Raw genomic sequence first — 22610 nt, 5'->3', positions numbered from 1 at the left:
ATTAGATATTATTTATAAAAGTATGGTATATTTTATTTTTTTTTAATTAATTAGTAAGATATTTATGTTGTTGAAAAAATTATAGTTTATATGTAATTAGTAGTAAAAAATGTATAGCTGTGTTTATTTAAAATTATAAAAAGTAATATAAGAAAATAGAAAAAAAATTTTGATTTATAAAAATGTGATAAATAATTAATAAAAGTAGAAAAAATTTATAAATATAAATGTTGTGAATATTTTGTGTAGGAAAAGTATTAGGAAATTAGGAAAAAATTAGTTAGTTAAATTTATTTTATTGAAAAAATTAAAGTATTGTTTAGTGGTGAAATAATTTTATATTATTCATAATTAATATAAAGTTTTAGTTATTTGAGAAATTTAATATATATAGAATGTTGGGAAAAAGATTGTAGACACTAAAATAGTATAATAGTAGAAAAAAAATTATGAATATAAAAATTGTTGTGAATATTTTGGGTAGAAAAAATATTAGGAGATGAGAAAAAATTGTAGGTAATTCTATTATCAATTGGATGATTTACCGTCAAGATACTTTAGGACTCATACCTCCCGCTAATATAATGCGAGGTAGCTTGTTGCTATTAAGTTGGTTAGTTGAAAATTTTAATGAGCTACCAGATGATGCTGATGAAGAGTGGTCCAGAGATATGCCCGTGCTTATATTATGCGGATCATTGGGGTTCCTTATTCACTGATAGGAATCCTAGTAGGATGAACCTAATGTTTCTGCCTCTAATTACTAATTTACATAGAGCAGGCATGTATAGTTGGGGTTCAGCTTGTCTTGCATGGTCATATCGGGAACTTTGTTGAGCCACTGATCCGAGAGTGTCTCAATTAGGTGGAGCCCTACACATCCTGCAAATATGGGCATGAGATCGATTTATTTCAATATCACCATCTATAAATGTACGAGACCCACATAATGATGCTCTACTGGAAAGTCGGTTAGTATTTTATGCTTATTATGACATTATTATGATTTGCATTGTAACGACCCGGGAACCGGACCGCTACCGGCGCTAGGATCCAGATCGACTTAAGGTCGCTGGGACCCGTAGTGTAATACCCGGCTAGACTCCGGTATCGGAATTCCTACCGTCCGGTGGAATCTCGGATGTCGGAAACCTCTAGAAGGGCAAAATCATGTTTTTATAAAATGTTTTAATGTATTTTATGGTTTTAAGCAAGAAAGAAATTGAGTTTTGAATGAAAAAGACTATGGAGGCATTCCCAGGTTCGGCCGCCGAACCTCAAGTTCAGCCGTCGAACATTGGATAGTTTAGGGGGGCAAGTTAGGCTTCCGAAAGTAGCAAAGGTTTGGCCGCCGAACCTCATGTTCGGCCGCCGAACTTGCATGAGTTTTGGAGGCACTTTAGGCTGCCGAAGGGTGGTCTGGCCAGCCCCTATATAAGGGCTCCATGGCCGAAACGGGCGAGGTTTCTCCCCCTTTTCGGCCAACGGTGAGTCCATGCTCTCCCATGGTCGTTTTTGATGTTTTTCCTCCAATCTTTCGAGTTTTAACGAGTTTTATCTTGGTTTGAAGATATTTGAGCAAAAGGAGTGAAGTTGGTGACTTGGAGACCAAAGGAGCGAGATCTCCCCCATCTCCGAGTTGGATCGTCTTCCCTCTCGATCTTCAAGAGGTAAGAGTAGATCCACACTTCTTTTCAAGTTTTAGTTGAGTTTCATGAAGTTTCTTGGGGTAGAAATGCATGTGTAGATTTATGTTGAGTTTTTGGGTTTATGTTGTGTTCATGGACAATGTGGGTTGTATGTGTATGTTTGATGTGTTTTGATTGGGGTTTAAGTTAGTTTGAGACCCCTATGTGCTTGTTGGCTTGAGTTTGCATGTTGTAGAATAGGTAAATGCATGATTGAATGGATTGGGAGGCTTTTGTGCATTGTGGAGGCTGAGTTCTGCCCTTTGGAAGAACTCAGGTTCGGCAGCCGAAGGGACTTTCGGCCGCCGAACCTGCCTGTGGAGGCCAGCCTTTGGCTGCCGAACCCTGCCCCCGAAAGTGGACTTTCGGCTCTGGAAGGGAGTTTCGGCCGCCGAAGGTACCGCCGAACATGCATGAGTTTCATCTCTGAAGGGAACCTTCGGCCGCCGAAAGTGCCGCCGAAGGTGCATGACTTTTGGCTCTGGAGGGACTTTCGGCCACCGAACCTGCCGCCGAAAGTGTCATGTTCAGCCCTCCTTTGCATGATTTATATGATTGTTTTAAGGTGTTTTGGGGGGTTTTTGGGGAGTATTTTAGAGTCATGTTCATGTATGTTTGGTCCCTCATTTGAGTCCACCTATGTAGGTTCGGACCCGAGGAACCGAGGACCCCAGCAGTGAGTCAGCTGCTTCAGTGTCTTGTCAGAGCTAGCCTAAGGTGAGTGGAATAACTCTTTATGCTTTAAAGTAAATAAATCAGTTTTTAGCATGATTCACGCATCATGAATGCCATGAGATATATTAGGGTGCTTGCATTAGAATTCACGAATATGTTGCATTGCATAATATGTTGATGATGTGGATGAATGTTGGATGATCCTTTGGCCCTCACTATGATATGATATGTTATGAGATGGTAATGATACGGTGAAAGACTAGTGAGGCCCATTCTACGCCCCTGGCACTATGTAAGAGAAAGACCAGTGATGCCCATTCTACGCCCCTAGCATTAATTGAATGTTATGTTATGTTATGCTATGTAAGAGAAAGACCAGTGAGGCCCATTCTACGCCCCTGGCACTATTGGAATGTGTAGAGGGCTATAGGTGACAAATTCATCCTTGATGTGATTTGTTTGTGATGTGATGCATTCCATGATATCATATGTTTTAAATATAATGTTTTATTATTCTGCTCACTGGGCTCTAGTAGCTCACCCCACTCCCTTAATCCCCCAGGTTTGCAGGTACGGGATAGACCAGGAGGTCAGCTAGAGTAAAGTCATGGTCATGTAATAGCTAGTGGTGGACATGATAAATATTGAAATGTAATGTTTAGTACAGTAATGTATTGAATAGTATTAAACAGTTATGTAATGTAATGTTGTTATTGAGGATAGAATTGTGCTTGACCCTAGTATGATGTTAATCCCTTTTGAGTACATGATTTTAATGATGTTTATGTAAACCAAACTTAATACATGTTATGTTACCCCATTGGAGCATTGTTGAGGACTCCAAGGTGGGGTTGACGTTTATGTTTATGAGTTGTGCATGCACAGGTTAAGTTTGGAAAATGAATGAGAAAGTTCAAAATTTTTATGTAATTGTTGATCATGTATGGGATTAAACAGGTTTACAGGATGTATGTCAGGCTTGCTACGGGTCCCGGCGGCCTTATGCCGATCTGGATCCTAGCGCCGGTAGCGGTCCGGATTCCGGGTCGTTATACGTAGCAAGCCTAACATACAACCTGTGTACCTAATGAAATCCCATACATGATCATACATTTTCGTAAAAATTTAACACTTTCCATATATCAAGCTTGACCTGTGCATGCACTATATTTGTGAACATAAAACCCCTTACTGGAGCCCTCATCAAATGCTCCAGCTGGGTCAACATATCATACATCAAGCTTGGTTCAACATATCTCATCATTAAAACATTTATCTCTTTACATAAAGATCATGTATAAAAAGAGACTTAATCATACATAACTAGGGCAAAGCACAACTCTATCCATTACATATCTTTACATTACATTACATTATAATACATGTCCACTACAACTCTATTACAAGAATATAGCTTTTACCCTTGCTGACATCCTGCTATCACTGACCTTGCAAACCTGGGTGTTAGGGGAAAGGGGTGAGCTAAAAAGCCCAGTGAGCAGAACAATAAAAACATTTAAATATCATATGTCATCCTGAAATACATCACAACACAAGTAATCACCTTAAGATGGTATTGTCACCAAAAGCCCCCTACATATCCCATAAATGCCCGGCCCTCGACAGAGCTTCTCAAGACTTCCTCTTAACATAACATAACATGTCCAACTGTGCCAGGGGCGATTAGGCCACACCTGGTCTTCTCTTACACTGTGCCAGGGGCGATTAGGCCTCACTTGGTCTTTTCTTACTCTGTGCCAGGGGCGATTAGGCCACACCTGATCTTTCCATCTCATATCATATCATATCATATCACATTGAGGGCTAATGGATCACCCAATATCCATCCACATTAACAATAAATAATGCAATGCGTCATATTCGTGGATTCTAATGCAAAACAACCTAATACATATCATGGCATTCATGATGCATGGATCATGCTCTAAAGTTCATTTGCTTAAAATAAAAGAGTTATGTTCTACTCACCTCTGGCTGACTCTGAACTGACTCTGAAGCAGCTATCTCACTGCTAATCACCTCGGTTCCTCAGGTCCGATCCAACACAGGTGGACTCAAATGAGGGACCAAACAACTCTAACATAACTCTAAACATCTCCCCAAAAACCCCCTTAACCCTTCATACAACTTACTTAAAATATCATAAAAGGCGTGGATCTACACTTACCTCTTGAAGATCGAGAGGAGGTGCGATCCCAACTCGAAGATATGGAGGAACGAGCTCCAGGGGTCTCCAAGCTTCAAAACTTTGATCTTTAGCTCAAAAATCTTCAAAACATGATAAAAACTCGTAAAAATCTTGAAGGATTTGAGGAGAAAACACAAGATCATAAAAGAGGTGGCGGAGACTCACCTTGCCCGGAAATGGAGAGAGAAAACTCGCCCATTTTCCGGACAGGGAGCCCTTTATAGGTGGCTGGCCAGACCACCTTCGGGGGCCGAAAGTGCCTCCGAAACTCCACCAGGTTCGGCGGCCGAACATGAGGTTCGGAGGCCGAACCTGGACTTTTCCTCTAAGGTGATTTCTTTCAAAAAAACAATTTTCTTCCTCTGATTAAGACCATAAAAACCTTAAAAATATTAAAACATTTTATGAAAACCTTATATTACCCTTCTAGAAAGCTCCGACATCCGAGAAACTCCGGGTTCCAACGGAGATTCCATCGGAAGGTAGAAATTCCGGTGCCGGGGTCTAGCCGGGTATTACATGCATGTTAAGCATTTATATTAAATTCTTTTATTTTTTTTTATAATAATTTTAGGTAGAGTAATGCACGACATATCACTCAAGTCGTGACACATGTCTTGACAGAAATACGCTATAAATTTGACAGAATGGGTGACCTAGAGGTATTATACGAATTATGGAATGTACTTCGATTACTATAATATTTCTAACAAATTTCTAATAAATATATTTTTTTTTTCATTTCAGATGGTATGGGAGCCGTATTCCGATGAACTCCTTGCATCATTGCCATTATATTGCACGCAAGGACGTGACATTTGAAGAGCAGTGGTTCCCTTGATCTACTTTCACGTGGTAGAATGGCATCAACCTGATAGAGTGTTGCGCCAATTCGGAATGCAACAACCAATACCACATGCACCAAGCCAGCCAGTTGATCTTCATAATACATCTCTATTATCATCCAGCATTAATTGGATTACAATTCATGCACGTTGGATTGCCATTTGGGAAGATAGATGGCAAAGGTTGGTTGAAGTAGCACCATTAGATGGGCCACTACATTATCATTCAGAGTATTTAGAATGGTATAGACGAGTTTCTCGTCGATGGATATCGCATTGTGGTGCAACTATTGGCACTGTGGTAATAATTTATTATTCATTACATTTTCATATGTTTATTTTTTTTTTAAACATATCAATGTTTAATTATTGTTTTTCCAACAGGAGGATGGTATCGAGAATATATATTTAATTAATCGACAGTTTCCTAATCCGAGCACAGATCTTATTGAAAGATAAACAACAGCAATGTTCTATGCCATGGAGGAAGAGAAACGAATAACAGAGATACCTTCACTACAGCCGGCACCTCGAGCGCAACCTATGCCAGATGACCCTAAAGAGTCTGTTGATCCGCCGAGGAGGCCTAGGCGTAGACGTAACTCTCGCCAATAAGCTGATGCTGATGTACATACCACTGTCCCAGCAAATGTCATCATTCCGGTACCCATTTCATTCCACACTCATCGATCATTTGGTGAGGTTGGACAGCCTTCAGCAGGACCTAGTGTTCCACAAGAAGGTGGATCACAATATACTATATAGACACATAGTAGTTATATGCCACCACCTCATATAACCCCGACACAGTAGTCCTTCAAGCATATTGGTGTTCAAGATAATCCATTTCAGATGCAGACCCCGTTTGATGCTTTTGCACGACATGCTATGTAATACCCGACTAGACTCCAGTATCGGAATTCCTACCGTCCGGTGGAATCTCGGGTGTCGGAGACCTCTAGAAGAGTAAAACTATGTTTTCATAAAATGTTTTAATGTGTTTTATGTTTTAAGCTTGAAAGAAAATGAGTTTTTGCATGAAAACAACCTTGGAGGAAAACTTAGGTTCGGCCGCCGAACATGCATGCGTTTCGGGTGTGCCTTAGGCCCCCGAAAGCATAAGTGAGGGAAACCAGGTTCGGCCGCCGAACCTTATGTTCGGCCGCCGAACATGGCATGCATGCGGAGGCACTTTCGGCTCCCGAACGTGGCCTGGCCAGCCACCTATAAAGGGGTCCCTTAGCCGAAAACGGGCGAGCTTTTCTCCCCATTTTCGGCCAAGGTGAGCTCTCCGCCATCCCTCGCCGGTTTTGAGTTCATTCCTTCAAATCTTTCTCGATTTTCATGAGTTTTACCCTTGTTTTGAAGATTTTGAGCATTTGAGCAAGTTTTGGAGCTTGGAGGTTCAAGGAACTCTCTCTCTCCCATTTTCCGAGCTAGGGTCGTTCTCCTCTCGATCTTCAAGAGGTAAGGGCCGATCTTGAGCTTATGGCATTTTTTAAGTAAGTTTTAATTAGATCTATGGGGTAGAATGCATGTTTAGCTTATGGTTAGGTTTATGGGTTTATGTTATGTTTTTGGACAATGTGGATGTTTGATGTGTTGTAGATGGGGTTTAAGATAGTTTGAAGCCCCTAGGAACTTGTATGCTTGAGTATGTATGTTGTAGATTAGGAAAAATGCATGTTTGAATGGTTTTGGGAGGCAAATGTGCATGAGGAGCCAAGTTTCTGCCCTTTGGCAGAAACCAGGTTCGGCAGCCAAAGGACTTTCGGCCGCCGAACCTGCCTGGGAGGCCAGCCTTTCGGCTGCCGAAGCCTGCCCCCGAAAAGAGACTTTCGTCTCTGGAGGGCACTTTCGGCCGCCGAAGGTGCCGCCGAACCTGTCTGGCTTTCGGCTCTGGAGGGACTTTCAGCCGCCGAACCTGCCGCCGAAAGTGCCCTGTTCAGCCTTCCTTTGCATGTTTTTGCATGGATGTTTTGAGGTGTTTTAAGGGGTTTTTGGGGGATGTTTTAGAGTCATGTTCTAGTATGTTTGGTCCCTCATTTGAGTCCACCTTTGTAGGTTCGGACCTGAGGAACCGAGGACCCCAGCAGTGACAGCTGCTTCAGAGTCTTGTCAGAGTCAGCCAGAGGTGAGTAGAATAAACTCTTACGTTTTAAATAAATGAAAAACTTTAGCATGAATCATGCATCATGAATGCCATGTGATATCCTAGGTTGCTTGCATTAGAATTCATGAATATGTTGCATTGCATATCTTGATGTTGATGTGGATGGATATTGGATGACCCATTGGTCCTCAATATGATGAGACATGATATGATATGATATGGAAGTCCAGGTGTGGCCTGCACTACGCCCTCGGCACAGTTGGACATGTATGTTATGAGATATGTAAGAGAAAGACCAGGTGTGGCCTGCACTACGCCCCTGGCACAGTTGGACTATGTAGAGGACCCTTGGTGACAAGTCCATCCTTGATGTGATATGGTTGTGATGTGATGCATTACATGATAGCATGTGTTTTAATTGTTATTATTATTCTGCTCACTGGGCTCTTGTAGCTCACCCCTTTCCCCTTATCCCCCAGGTTTGCAGGTACAGGGTAGACCAGGAGGTCGGCAGGAGTAAAGTCTGTTTTTATGTAATAGTTAGAAGTTGTGGACATGATGAAATCGTAATGTAATGTTTTATGTAATCATGATATGTAAAATGATATTGAGGATTAGAGGTTGTGCTTGACCCTATGTGTATGATATCCCTTTTTATTGCATGATCACTATTATTATCGATGAGATGAGTAATCAAGCTTAATGTATGTTATTGATACCCCATTGGAGCATGTGATGAGGGCTCCAGTGTGAGGTTTATGGTTATGTTAGTGTGCATGCACAGGTTAAGCTTGATTTATGAAAGAAAAAGTTTACATGTATTTGTATGATCATGTATAGGACCACACAGGTTTACAGGTTGTATGTCAGACTTGCTACGGGTCCCGGCGGCCTTAAGCCGATCTGGATCCTAGCGCCGGTAGCGGTCCGATTTTCGGGTCGTTACATGCTAGCTCCATTAATGCATTTTCGACTAGACATTCTGTGGATATTTCTTCATTTAGCCTAGGAGCACAACCATTCTCCGGCAATTTTGTACAATATACATTGGGGTAGCAATATTCCACTTTTGCATATGATGATATCTATTTACCATCACATTACACAACAACACAAGATCCGAGTTCGGTGGCTCCTGATCTTAATATTAATCCTGCTGCTGCTGAAGGTGATGATACAAGTGGTGACCGCCGGCCATATAGAACTCGATGTCCACATAAAAGAAGGGGACGTCCATGTGGTATAGGAGGACATTTGGGACATTATTGGCATTATCTTTTTACTTTGTCATTTGTAATTATATTACTTTATTTTTATTACATTTCATAACTTTTAATTATTTATTTATATGTATTTTTTTTATTTTTATAATTCATAAATATTTTATTTATTTATTTATAAATATGATTCTAATAAAAATAATAAATTCCATAAATAAATATAAAACATATGTTATTATTTTCAAAATATAGATAATTATGATGTTTTATATTTAAATAAATATAATTATAATGTTATATTTACGTATACTTTTAATTATTAAAATAAATTCATATATAATCATTATTATGTTAAATTTTATTTATATTAATATGATTAATATTAATATAATTTTTATAATTATATATATATATTTAATATATAAATAAATAAAATTAATATAATATATATTAAACAAACCCTAATATTATCGACTTTCAACGTGCGGTAATATGGAAATTGATTGAGACGTCGAAAATTGTGGAAATTAATTACAATCATCTCAAAATTTGAGATTTGTAGAGAGGAAAATCAATCGGAATATTCTACCGCATTTTTAAAATGTAATAGAATTTTACACATTTCAAAAATACGGTAGAATTTTTTTATTTAAAAATAAATTATTTTTGAGTTAACTACTCTCCACCGTACTTTTTAAAATGCGGTAGAGAGTTGATTCATGCTGATTCGAAAAATATTTTTCTGTGAATTAAAATTTAAGAAATATATATTCTTTTTAACTCTTATTTTGCAAAAAGTCCCGAAAATCAGCGGTAAATGAGGAAGTCTCTTAGAAAAAAGCTAAGGAATCAAGAGAAAATTCTCTTTTATAAAGTAGAAAAAAAATAATACATTTCCTTCGGATTAGATCCGTCAGCTTTCCAGTAATCCGCATAATAATATAAATTAATTTGATTAAAAAAAAAAAACTCTAACTTATGAGTTTTTGAATGTTTGAATTTTAGATTAAAATTTTCAATTTTTAAATTTACTGTCCCAAGACATTTCACCCATAACACAATAACGTTTAAATTAATATATCAATGATTAGATGATGCATGAGCAACGCAAAATATAAATAATTTTCAACGGCAACTATAGAGGTCAGTAGGTCGCTGATCCAGCTGGGAGGAGCGAGAAGTTGCTTATATTACCTAAATACAAATAATCAAGCTTTTTCTTTCCTAAGCTGGATGAATTGTAGTTGGAAATGCTATGTTTGTGTTCTTTATCTTACAAAAAATAACTACTTATTAATAGCTAATGATCAAGTCATATCACTCTAAAAATCTTTAGCAATTGGAATAATTCAAAATTTCAAGAAATATTAAGAGTGTGTTTAGTTACAGAAAAAACAAAAAAAACTAAAATGATTGTTTTCTATATTTTATTCATTAGATTGAAAATTTAAAAAAATATGATTTTCTAAAGCCAACAATATAAAACTCTCTATATAAATAATTTTATATAAGGAAAACGTCATTTTAAATAATTATTGATGATCTGAAATCCAGAAAATAGGGTTTTACAAGCGTTCTGTAAAACTAAAAAAAGTTTAGGCTTAGAAGAGAATATTTCTCCTTTTATATGTTTCCTTTTGTCCGCTAGTGACGTGTAACAGAACGTGTGTCATTGGGCCACCTGTACCTATTATTTTGATATGGACGTATGAGAAAATCATATCGCTGCCCCATGCGTAGCGGCCCCTGATTCTCCCGGACGCGCGTACGGGTCGTCCCAAGTGAAGGATGGGTAGGTCTTCTTCCTGATTCTGGGCCGGACTGGAAGATATGATGTGGGCTGAATCCAGAGAGGATCTTATTCACCGGGCCCAAAGGGCTGGACCGGCCTGACTAAGGGGATTGATGGGAGTCCGATCTCCAAGCTGAGTGAACCGGACTTGATGCATGTGATGAGGCTTGAAGGCCTCCAGATGATGGGCTGGTGTCGTGGGCCTGGCCCCAGACCGGGGTGGAGAAATCCAGCGGTCATCAATTATATTTTTATATTTAAGTACATATAATTTTTTTTTAAAATTAATATAAAATGTATAATTTTTTTTATTTTAAATTAATATAAAAATTAAGATGAGAAGTATTATGAAAAATATAAATATATTTTTTATAAAAAATAATGATAATTTGAACATATTTTTTAATTTTTTCAAAAGAAAATAATTTTCAATATTACATAAAATAATATGTTTTTTCAATTTTACGTGGTGAATAGAAACAATTGGAAATAGAAAATAAAAAATTATTTTTCGTAATTAAACAAATCCTAAAATTTTTCAAACTTCAAAATTTTTCAAGATATACTAAAACTTTTCTTATTTTGTTGACTTAGTTTTATTAATTTTCTGAAAAATTAAAGCATTCACGTATTTATTATAAAGGGAGTAAGTTTACATCCTTTAATTTAGTTAAATTAATTTATTTGGAAAGTTTTTCTTCCAGAAAGTAGGTAATTTGAACCAATGAAGTTCTCACTTTGTGTAAAAGCTTATTATTATTTGGGTAGCAGAATTCGGTTTAAATGATAAAAATTCATCGAATCGAATTAATTTGAAAATTTAATTTAATTTTTTATTCATTTTGATTCGATTTAGTTTTTAATTTTAAAAATTTCAATTATTTTGTTTGATTCGATTTTGATTAAAAAAAATTAAAAAAAATCAAATCGAACTGATTAATAATAATAATATATCATTTTCAATAATATAGAGAGATCAGATTATATTAAAATTAAAATATTTTAATAAAATATTAAAATTAAAGTATAAAAAATAAAAAAATTATTAAAAATTCAAATTGATTAAATCGAACTGAATCAAACTGAATTAGACCGGTTTAGTTTGATTCGATTTTTTATTAAAATCGATTCGGTTCAATTTTCATAAATACCAAAATTTTTATTTTTTATTTTTTCAGTTCAGTTCAATTTTAAACCAAATCGACTGAATGCTCACTCCTAATTATTATCTCTAGCTGAAAAAATTTATCCAAACTTGATATAATAAATTCAAAACATAAATTTGCAATAAGATCTATAATTATATTCAATAGTGAATTCATTCTCAAACTTTATACATACTGATGGAGGAGAACCAGATTCATCATGGAGCAAGACAAAGAAAAGATTTATTTATCATCAAGTGAATTCGTTCTCAAACTTTATTTATCATAATAAAAATAAATACTAAAATGCTCATCAAGTGAATTCGTTCTCAAACTTTAATTGATCCTAAAAATTATTTTTTAAAAAAATTTAAATTGAGTGGAATGGAGGAGTCGCATTTAAATTTACTATTATTTTTATGACTATTAATTTTAATTATTATAGTTATTTTCATTTAATTAGTGATAAAAAATACATAATTTAAATTATTAATATTAATATGAAACGTAAAGGTGATAACTTTATACACAATTTGTCACGTAAAGGTGACCCATCCCTTTAATTCTATCTCTGAATTCTATTTACATCCTTGCCACATGTGAAGTGGCTTATAATAAAATAATTATTATCATAATTAAAATTCATGATTTTCTTGTATTGCAAAGTTGGCCGTTGGTGTTTATGGAATATTATTAACCTTTTTTTTCTTGTATATACAATAGGAGTTTTTAGTTGCTAATCTCATCCAATATCTAATTATTTTTAAAAATATTTAGACGGTAATTTAAAATATTAAATATTATTTTTAAATTTATTGTGAACCAAATGCAAATAAAAATTTACAATTTATTTACTAATAAAAGTTGGATCTCTATATTTTATAAATTATACTATTTAGTCGATTAATTTTATTTCTATCACATATCTTAGGTCTTATGGTTTATTTTTCTTTTAGTTTTAAAATTAAATTATTATATAATTTTTATATATTGTAATTATTGACAATTTTATTTTTGATTTTGCAATTATTTATAATTTTATACATTAATTTTGTTTCTATATTTCTCCTCTCTCACGAAGAGAGAGATAAACAGATGGAGATATATAGACAAAGAGAGCGAGAGAGATGTAGAGATAAATATAAGGGATGAAATTGTAACTAAAATTTAAAATTAATAAATGTAATTATAAATTATTACAATATTTCAGGATTAAATAATATTTTAATTTGAAAATAAATGGAAAGATAAATAGAAGAACCTAAAATGTGGCATGGAGGCAAAATCAGGGACTAAATAGTCTAATTTCCAAAATAAAAGGACTAAATCGCCATAGTGATAAAATTCAATGACTAAATAGTAATTTTTATAAATAAAAACGCAGCTTTATTTCGAGGGTAAGATATTATTAACTTAATTACCTTATAATCCTTATATTATTGATGCATTATTAAGTTGTTATCTCTTTCCACATCAAGATTACAAAGGAAGCTAAAGGAAGTGAAAATAATATAAAATTTACAAATAGTTACATGATTAGATTACTGAAAAAGCTTCTCTTAGATTCTCTATATTTACTTTTTTTTATCATCACATCATCAAGAAAACCGAACATCACACAGTAGCTTAATTTGATTTATATATCAAAAGGGTCATCATCTTAATCATCCTTCTTACTTTCTCTCTCTATTTTCTGTTTGATGCATGTCTAGTTCAAGAGGCTTAAGGTGTTGAGGGACTTTTCAGGAGACATTTTAGGCTGTGGAGAAGGAGCTTGATGGGTAGCAAATGAATGGACGTACTTGCAGTTGGGGCAAGAGGGAGATGATCTTGAGAGTATGACAAGAAGATGGCAATTCAAGCAAGCCAATGCTACCATATTATTGTTGCTGCACCTTGATGACGATGAATCATGAAGCTTCTTTGAGTAATCTTCAAGTGATGAGCTATTTATATTATCATAGCTTCTTCTTTGCTGATGATCAGAGCAATGAGAGAGTGATGAAATGTTGAGTTCAAGGTCTAGCTTTTGATCCACATTGGGCCAGTTCCAACTCTTTCTCAATGTCTTCCTGTTCATATAATACATTTTACCTGACTGCAAACAACAGTTAATATCATATACAGCTAAGATCAAGAATTTTCAACTGATAAAAATAGCAAATATTTGAAGAGAGAGAGAGAGAGAGAGAGACCTCAAGATCAAGGCATTGCTCCCAGTCCAGAGGAAGAGGGTTTTTAAGATGAAGATCAACAGAGCTTGTCTGCAAAGGTGGTACAGTGCTCTTGAGCAGATGATGATCAGAGAAGAACTTCCTCTTCCTGCTGCTACTGGAACTAGAAAAGTTGTTTTCAGATTCTGAAGATGAGCTGTTCATGCTTTTTTTAACAAGCAGTTGTGTTGGAGCCAAGGAGAGCTCTGTAAGTTCCATTATCCTCCAAAAGTTTCAAGAGACTCAGTGTCTACACATAGCTTTTGCTCTCCATTATTTTAGTTTTCAAGGATTGGGAAACAGAGAGAAGAGTGAAGAGAAGTAAAAGAAGAGAACCCAATTGAGGAAAACTTTGTAAACAAAGAGAAGTGTAGTGTACTAGTGTGGGTATGGATTTGGTTGAGTGATGCAATGCAAGAGAGAGGAGAGGATGACTACTTAAGAGGGTTCTTAAATTTGGTTTCATCAAACACATTAAAAGGAGGGCCATTGCATTTAAGATTGGCAAGTAGATATCACTTTAATGCCCTCTAATAGCCTACTCCCTCACACTAACATTTAAACCCTAACTCCAACTTCTTCCTTCTTCCCAAAGTTATTTCTAATTCAATTCTCAGAATATTTATTTATTTTTTCGATTCTTCCTCTCTCCCTACTTATACTAATTAAAATTTACATATCCTGCATGGATGATCGGTGTTCGGTTCAAACCGAAAATACTTATCGAACCAAATTAATTTAAAAATTTAGTTTAATTTTTTATTTATTTCGGTTCAGTTTTTAATTTTAAAAATTTCGATTATTTCAGTTCGGTTCGATTTTGATACAAAAAAATTAAAAAAATCGAATCGAACCGATTAATGATAGTAATATATTATTTTCAATAATACAGATAGATTAGATTATATTAAGATTAAATTATTCTAATTAAATTTTAAAATATTAAAAATAAAGTGTAAAAAATAAAAAATTTATTAAAAATCGAAATCGATCAAACTGAACTGAATCGAACTGAATCAAACCGATTCAGTTCAATTCGATTTCTTATCAAAATCGATTCGGTTTGATTTTTAAAAATACTCAAATTTTAATTTTCAGTTTATTCAGTTCGATTCGATTTTGAACCGAACTGACCGAATGTTCACCCCTATCCAACATCTAAATTAAAATTGTAATCGATTAAACATATAAACATATAAAATTCATAGCAATTAAATAAAAATTAGTTATAATATTGATAATTAATTAAAAAAATTATAGAACAAATTTTTTTATTAACGGTATGTTTTAAACTTTTCTCAGCATATAACACAAACCGTTAAAAAGGCTGAATTGGTTGTAATATTAGATGCCCCAAAATTATTATAACTAATTTCTTAGATACACTCCAACACATTCACTATCAATTAAGTCTCCAATTGATGATAGATGTGAAATTATATTGAAGCTTACCTGTCATCTGTACATTGATAAATTAATGCTTCAACCACATCATTCTTAAATTCATCCTTGTTTGCTTTTTCTTTATTGCAATTTCAGCTATTTATATGTATCACGAGTTAGTTTTATGTTATACATAAATTATTTTGGTAGACAGTTAACTATTTGATCCAAATGCATTGAATTTCCTTGAATTGACAGGGCTTTAATTCATTTGATGGGCTTTAAGGATGTTTGGTTTTATTTGTGGTAGCTGATAGATGGTTGATAAACATCTAAATTGTTGAATTACTTATTTAATGAAAGAGGAATTTATTATTTAGTTTTTGAAATTTAGAAAATATATTAATGGGTCTATTGATTTTGAAAAAATGTATTAAAATGTTTGTAAAAATTTAAAAATCCCATTAATTGGTCAATTCATCAATTTTAGTAGTTAAATGTTTTAATATTTAATTCTTGTGGTATAGAAAAGTTCATTAATATTATGAAGCCTTTTGTAGTTTGGTTGCGAGTGATGTGGCGGTCGATCTCCAAATGCTTCATTCTTTCGAGAAAGACAAGGTTAATTGTGATATATTGTGCTGCTTTATTATCAGAGTGTAGAGGAATAGGAAGTACATGAACAATCTAAAATTCTTTGAGCAAGTAAACAATCCATTGCAACTCACATATAGTGGAGGCTATACTTCTATACTCAATCTCTGCTGAAGATCTACTGACCGTTGTTTGTTTCTCTTTTTATTTTTTTTTTAAGGATATTAAGGAAAGTCCGAGAAAGATGTAAAACCCAGTCAATGACTTTTTGAAGGTGAGACAGGCAACCCAATCAGAGTCGCATAAGGCAAAGATTTGAAAATTAGCAGATGCAAGGAAGAAAAGGCCTTTCTGTGAATTGCCTTTGAGATATCATATTACATCTAGAGCAGCATCAAAATGAGGCTTCCTAAGTGTCTATATTTATTGCCTGAGCTACTGTGTGGAGTAGGTGATTTCGGGTCATATGAGTCCGAGGTACAACAAGCAGCCCACTAACCTTTTGTACTGTTCCGGATTAGGTAAGAGTTCTCCAATATCTTTGTCTAGCTTTATACCTTTTAGAAATAGAAATTTGTGGTCTTTGCATGGTTGAGGCCAGTACCAGTAACAATGTCATTGATATATTTATGTTGATATAGAAACATTTCTTCACTAGATCTAGTTATTTTTAGACTAAGGAAATATTTCACGTGATCAAGATCTTTGATAGTGAAGATAGTGTGCAAGTATGCTTTGGCTTCAAAAATTAACTTTTCATCTTGCCCTGTGATTAGCATATCAACATAGATAATAAAAGCTAGAAAAGTACTGTTAGAACACTTTGTACACAAACAGTTATCAATTTCCGACTGTCTAAATCCGTGGGCACATAACTTAGATGTAAGTTCAATATTCCATTGTCTTCGAGCTTGTTTAAGACCGTATAAACTTTTTATTAGCGTGCAAACCTGTCCTTTAGATATTGAGTAACCTTCTAGTGTATGCATATAGAGATCTTCATTAATATACCCATGCAGGTAGGCATTGATTATATCTAGTTGATAAACCTGCCAATTCTATGCAATAGCTATGGCTAGGAAAGTTCTCATTATTGTTTCTAATTTAGCAGTAGGAGAAAAACTGTCATGATAGTCAACCCTTGGTTATACCCTTTTGCAACTAATCTGCTCTTGTATTTATCCATTATCCCATCAATATTGTACTTTATCCTAAAGATCAATTTATAAGCAATTGCCTTTTTCTCAACATGTAGCACACTTAGAATCCATGTGTTGCTAGATTCTAATGCTTCTAACTCAGCTTGCATAACTTTAACCTAGTTATTGTCCTTTCTTGCTTCTTAATAGGATTTAGGTCTAATGTGATAGATAAAGCAGCTAAATAACTACTGTATTCATGATTAAAAGCAAGTGAATTGATAAAAAAGGAGGGATATGGTGTGTAGTGCATTTATGTGTGTTCATTTGCAAGACCTAAAGTATTTTCTTTTTCTGAAATTTGTGAAGCATAGTCATTTAACCACTGTGGCCTTGATATTTGCCTAGTGCTTTTTCTTAGTACTGGTTATGTTTGGCTAGGAGCTTGTGTAGAATAGTAGGCTTGACTCTTGCTCTTAATGAGTTTGGTATGGTGTTTGTGAATGTATTGATATTTTTTATTCCGAGTTGAAATAGGCAGAGGCACTGTAGTAGCAGATGAATCAGTGACTTGTATATAATATGAAAAAATCACATCTCTTGAAATAAATATTCTTTTTGTTTTTAATTTGTACAATCCAAAGGCTTTAAATCCGGGAGAAAAACTAAGAAAAATGCTTTTGAAAGCTCTTTCTTCAAATTTAGATTTGTATGGTATTATATTTGTTGCAAAGCACAGTGATGAGTTGTCAAACTCATCCATGTCAAACTCATCTATTTTTCTATATTGATTTTCATGATTTTATTATGTTCTTATGGTAAAAAGAGATTTCACTTGAATTTTTAATTTTAATTAGGTTTGAAGCTGAATGTACTAAAACGAACCAATGAAGGCTATTTTAGAGTTGTTTGGGACTGAGAGATTCTGTCTTGCTTAAGACTAAACCCAAGCTCAAATGGACAGACAGTAGGGATTTACCTTTGACAGTTGTACAAATTTAAAATATTTTTTGTTAGCTGTAAATGTGTTCAGATCGATGATTATGATGACAACAATAGAAGAATTTCTTGATTTCTTTTATTTCTTTTAAATTTGAACTTTATCTTTTAGTTTGGGAAGAAACCTATTTAAATGGCTATTTTAGGTGTAGAAAAATATCTTGATTTGAACATATATTCTCTTCTTCTTTATTTCTCTTCATTTGTAATAGCTCTTAGTAACTAAATTTCTTTTATTAGTTGAAGGTTAATTCTGCTGATGTTTTCATCAAGTTGTGAGATTCGATCTCATTTTATTCTTTTTATCCTAATTTTTCTGTTTTCATTCTTTTTTCTTTTACGAGGAACATCACTTTTATTGTTGTCTTTTTAAATATTCAAGAGACCTATTGAATATTATATTTAAACAATATATTACTAATTTATTCAATTAAATATATATGTAATTGTTTAATTAGGCTAATGCAAGGCTAATGCAAGTAGCAATTAACATATTTATTTATGTTAAGGAATTGAATGATTTGATTTAAATAATTTGCTTATAATTATTAATCAAGTTTGGTCTTTCTTCTCTTAAAACAATTAATTGATTAAATCTATTCGCTTGTGGGGATTGTTAATTAATTAGGTATTAATTTAAAATTTTACAAATTAATATAACATTAAGAAAAATTGATAAGATTCTCTTGTTTGAACACTTTAACCAAATAATAGGAAATTAAGTGAACTATCTTTAGGCATCAATGATCAACTAACGAAACCTTTTAACTTGGATTACTTTCAGCTAAATTCTTATTATTAATTATTTATTTCATTTTATAATTTTTTATCATTATTATTTTTCTCTCAAGTCTTCTTTGAACAAATACTTGATTGTAATTTTCTTTTTTTTTTTTTCTATTTCAAATAAAATTTTGTTCTCTTTTCCTACTTGACATTTAAAATAAATAAATTTTACAAGTATGAGGGATCAAGACTCATTCACCCCTTTTACATAATTCTTGAACTGAAAAAAGGAAATCTGTTATATTTGGTGGATTCAACACCCCATATAGGTATCCAAAAGTTTTCAATATGGAATGGTCTGGTTTCCTTTCATGTAAAATCTCATAAGGAGTTTTCCTCCATAAAATTGAAAGACATTTGTATTTATATACATTTTGATTAGAAATATTTAATAATATAATTTTCCTAATACTAAACTAATTATACTTTATTGAAAGACAATATACTATATATTATATAAAAAAAATACCTTCAATCAATTGCTTGCATATTAAATCATATAAAAGTATAAATCAGTGGCGGAGTCAGGCCCTTCCCTTTGGTAGGGCACCGGCTGCGCCGCTGCGGCACTACTGTGCCGCGCCGCTGCGGCACCTTCATCCCCTTCAAAGCATTTTTCGATCGCCGGCACGGCACGTGCCCCCTTACCGTACCTTCCCTCTGCCCCTGGTATAAATCATTGAGGCATTTTGTTAAACATAGATTGAAGTTGAAAGTAAGAAAAAAAAATATATTTTTAGAAAGTTAGGTTAGATTAATAATACTATACCATTTAATTATAAAATGATTGACACTTGAAATTATATATAAGGTATTTGAACCTTTGGCTAAAATAATTAAAATTTTTCAATTAATTATTTAAAATTACAAATCCAACATAATATATTTTAGAGTTTAGACAATAATATCTTATAAATGATTATGAAATTATTATCTTAATATTATTAAAATAATATTTTAAAAATATTTAAAAATAATAATTTTTTATTATATATAAAATAATATATTTTAATAAATAATTTATTTTTATATTTAATAAAATTATAAATTTAGTAGTGACTTTTATATATTGTAAAAAAATAAGTAAATTGCTATTGCCCACAGTTGAAATAAATATAACAATTTTTTAAATTTTTATTATTAATTTATATAAAAAATTTAAATATATAAAACAATAATTTAAAATCGTTTTTTTAAATCTATTTATAGAATAATAAGAGATTTAAAATTTTGAAAAGGGCTAATAGTTTATTCACACACTTTTATTTTAAAATCAAAATAACAAATATCAATTTTTTAAAAAATAATTAAAAAGTTAATATGATAAGGGCTAATATCAGTGCCTAACCCTTGGGTTGTTGAAGCCATGAATGAAACCCTAATTAATGAGATATTTTAAATGATCTAGACCCGCACCCCTTTTCTCTTCTTTCTCGTCGAGAATTGAATCTTTATGGTCTCTTCAATTAAAAAATTTATCATACAACCATGATCATAATATATTTCACCTACGTTTCATCATTATTAATAATTAATATTTAACCATTATACGATATAATGTAATAATTTTTTTAAAATTTTAAGGCTACTTTACTATGCAACTAACAACCAATAACCAGGGGCGGAGGGAAAATACTTTGAAGGGGATGAAGGTGCCGCAGCGGCGCAGCCGGTGGTGCCGCAGCGGTGCAGCCGGTGCCCTACCAAAGGAAAACTCCTGGCTCCGCCACTGCTAACAACACAAGTATATGCAATCCCTAGATTATCACGGGGCATCGGAATGTCTAGAGCCGGCCAATGAGAACCTCCCACGAAAGTAGCTTGCTTTATTAACTAACCAATCACCATACATGTTAGCTTTTCTGTGTATACGAGAGAATTTAACCACACAATTTTCTCCAGCATAATATATATAGCTTTAAACATGGACGCTAAATGTGCAGGAGGAGAATATTTACAAGTTATGCAATTCACAATCATGGGTTAATTAGGTATTTTCCAAATTATTTTTAGGTATTTTCAAAATTATTTTCTTATTGTATTATTTCTTAGTTATAAAAGCTCTCACTTTATTTAAAATCATGTTTTATATAAAAATACATATTGAAAGTTTTCGTGTTTGTATAAATTGATGGAGGCAAGAATTTATTATGCTTATAAAAATAGTATGGGTTTCATGTACATTCTCACAAGTGCAGGAATATTTTAAAGATCGTTTCTTTTTCAGAAGTTACATTCTTTTAGAATACATAAATTAATAAAAATTATAAAATAATTATAAGTTATTCGTAAATCCGTTATTAAATCTGAAATTACTTTTTAATAGTTTTTTTTATTTTTTAATTTATTAAATTAATAAGAGATTTCGTAATTCATTATTAAATTATTAATAATGAATTTAATTTTTAATAATTTATTTTATTTAATTGATTTCATAAAATTTATAATAATGATTCGTTAAAAAATTGATACCAAGTAATTTTACCAACTGCATAAATGAGTAATGAGGTTTATATTACGAATTCAAAATATCTACTGTGTATTGAACCATTAATCAAAAAAATCATTTACTAATTCAAAAAACTCTTTTTTTTTTTTATTTGAAAAGGAGGGATAGAGCTCTTTAATTTATTATACGACCATGAAAAATATTCATACAGTCAGCATTCACGAGAAGCTTAATATTAGATGAAGGGAAATCAATAAAACTCATACCAAAAACTCCACCATGCGCACTATTCGCAAGGTAATCCGCTACCATATTAGCTTCCCTATATATTTGCACGACCTTAACCTCCCATTCCTGCCGGATAAAAGCTCTGCAATTAATAACTAAAGACTGCAGTCTATAAACACCACTGCCTTGACCTTGAAGAAGCTGGACAGCAACTTGAGAATCAGTTTGAATAACAATTTTCCGCCATCCCCTACTCCAAGCCACATTCAAAGCATGATATATGGTTCATAATTCTGCCTCAACCACACCACAAACTCCCAACACACAACGAAAACCAAGTAGCCATTTACCAAAACTGTCTCAAAAAACTCTTTTTACTGTTTATATGATAAGTTTTGCTAAATTTTAATAAAATATTAAACTTTCTCATTTTATCAAGATAATTTTATTTTTTATGAAAATTTAAATCACATTCAATAAAATTTTGAGTCCACCCAATAATAAGTAAGTTAAAAAAATTCATTATAATATAATTAATATATACATAACTATTGCAATTTTTATAAATTTAAGTATTTAATAGATTATAATTTTAAGTATTTACAGAGTTAATCCAAATAGTACTGAGAATTTAAGCAGTATATTAAAGAAAAAAAATAATTAAAATAATATAAACTAAGGGAAGTATAAGGATAAAAATTAAATAAATAATGTAAAGGAGTGTATATTAGTAATTTTGTTTCTGTTTTTATTTGATCTTTTCTTTTTAGATAATTAAACATCAACTTTTAAAAAAATTTAGATTATTTTGTCCAATATTTAAAAACATTGAGATATAAATTCTAAAAAACGTTTGAATCATTAATAAACTAAAATAAAAATTAAAAAATAATAAAAAAATATTTAATATAATGACAGATGGCCAAATAAAATTTGATCAAAATTAATTTAGCTTTTTGAATAAAATAGTAATTAATAGTAAAGTTGTAGTTTAATTATCAAAAACTAAAAGATTGAAATATGAACATGAATTGTTAAACAATTCAGATTAATTTTTTTGAGAAAATATTTGTCCTTTATTTTATAATTTATATATAAAATTTCCTCAAATTTAATTTAAAAAATATATATG

The 22610-nt window shown here is 32.7% G+C and overlaps 1 protein-coding gene and 1 long non-coding RNA gene across 2 annotated transcripts; one reads left to right on the top strand and one right to left on the bottom strand.

Annotated features, from left to right (window-relative positions):
- Positions 1–13179: 13179 nt before the first annotated feature.
- On the bottom strand, positions 13180–14339 carry LOC110613959. The gene is made up of 2 exons (XM_021755396.2): positions 13883–14339; positions 13180–13785 (listed from the first exon to the last, which is right to left on the bottom strand). Exons 1-2 carry the CDS (start codon positions 14117–14119, stop codon positions 13396–13398), a joined length of 627 nt encoding a protein of 208 aa, XP_021611088.1. The 5' UTR covers positions 14120–14339; the 3' UTR covers positions 13180–13395.
- Positions 14340–15691: 1352 nt separating this feature from the next.
- LOC122723578 lies at positions 15692–18131 on the top strand. Its single transcript, XR_006350565.1, has 3 exons — positions 15692–15904; positions 16098–16398; positions 17874–18131. It is a non-coding gene; the product is annotated as an uncharacterized LOC122723578 (long non-coding RNA).
- The last annotated feature ends 4479 nt before the right edge of the window (positions 18132–22610 follow it).

This window comes from Manihot esculenta, chromosome 4 (assembly GCF_001659605.2).
Source record: "Manihot esculenta cultivar AM560-2 chromosome 4, M.esculenta_v8, whole genome shotgun sequence".
In the NCBI taxonomy this organism is placed as follows: domain Eukaryota; kingdom Viridiplantae; phylum Streptophyta; class Magnoliopsida; order Malpighiales; family Euphorbiaceae; genus Manihot; species Manihot esculenta.
This window is presented reverse-complemented; position numbering and strand designations above follow the sequence as displayed.

What these genes read in the sequence shown, in the direction of transcription:
- LOC110613959 (XM_021755396.2), bottom strand. Translation starts at nt 14,119, where the DNA reads ATGGAACTTACAGAGCTCTCCTTGGCTCCAACACAACTGCTTGTTAAA. An exon ending in AGCAATGCCTTGATCTTGAG is followed by an intron (nt 13,786 to 13,882) that starts GTCTCTCTCTCT and finishes TGTTGTTTGCAG; the next exon opens with TCAGGTAAAATGTATTATAT.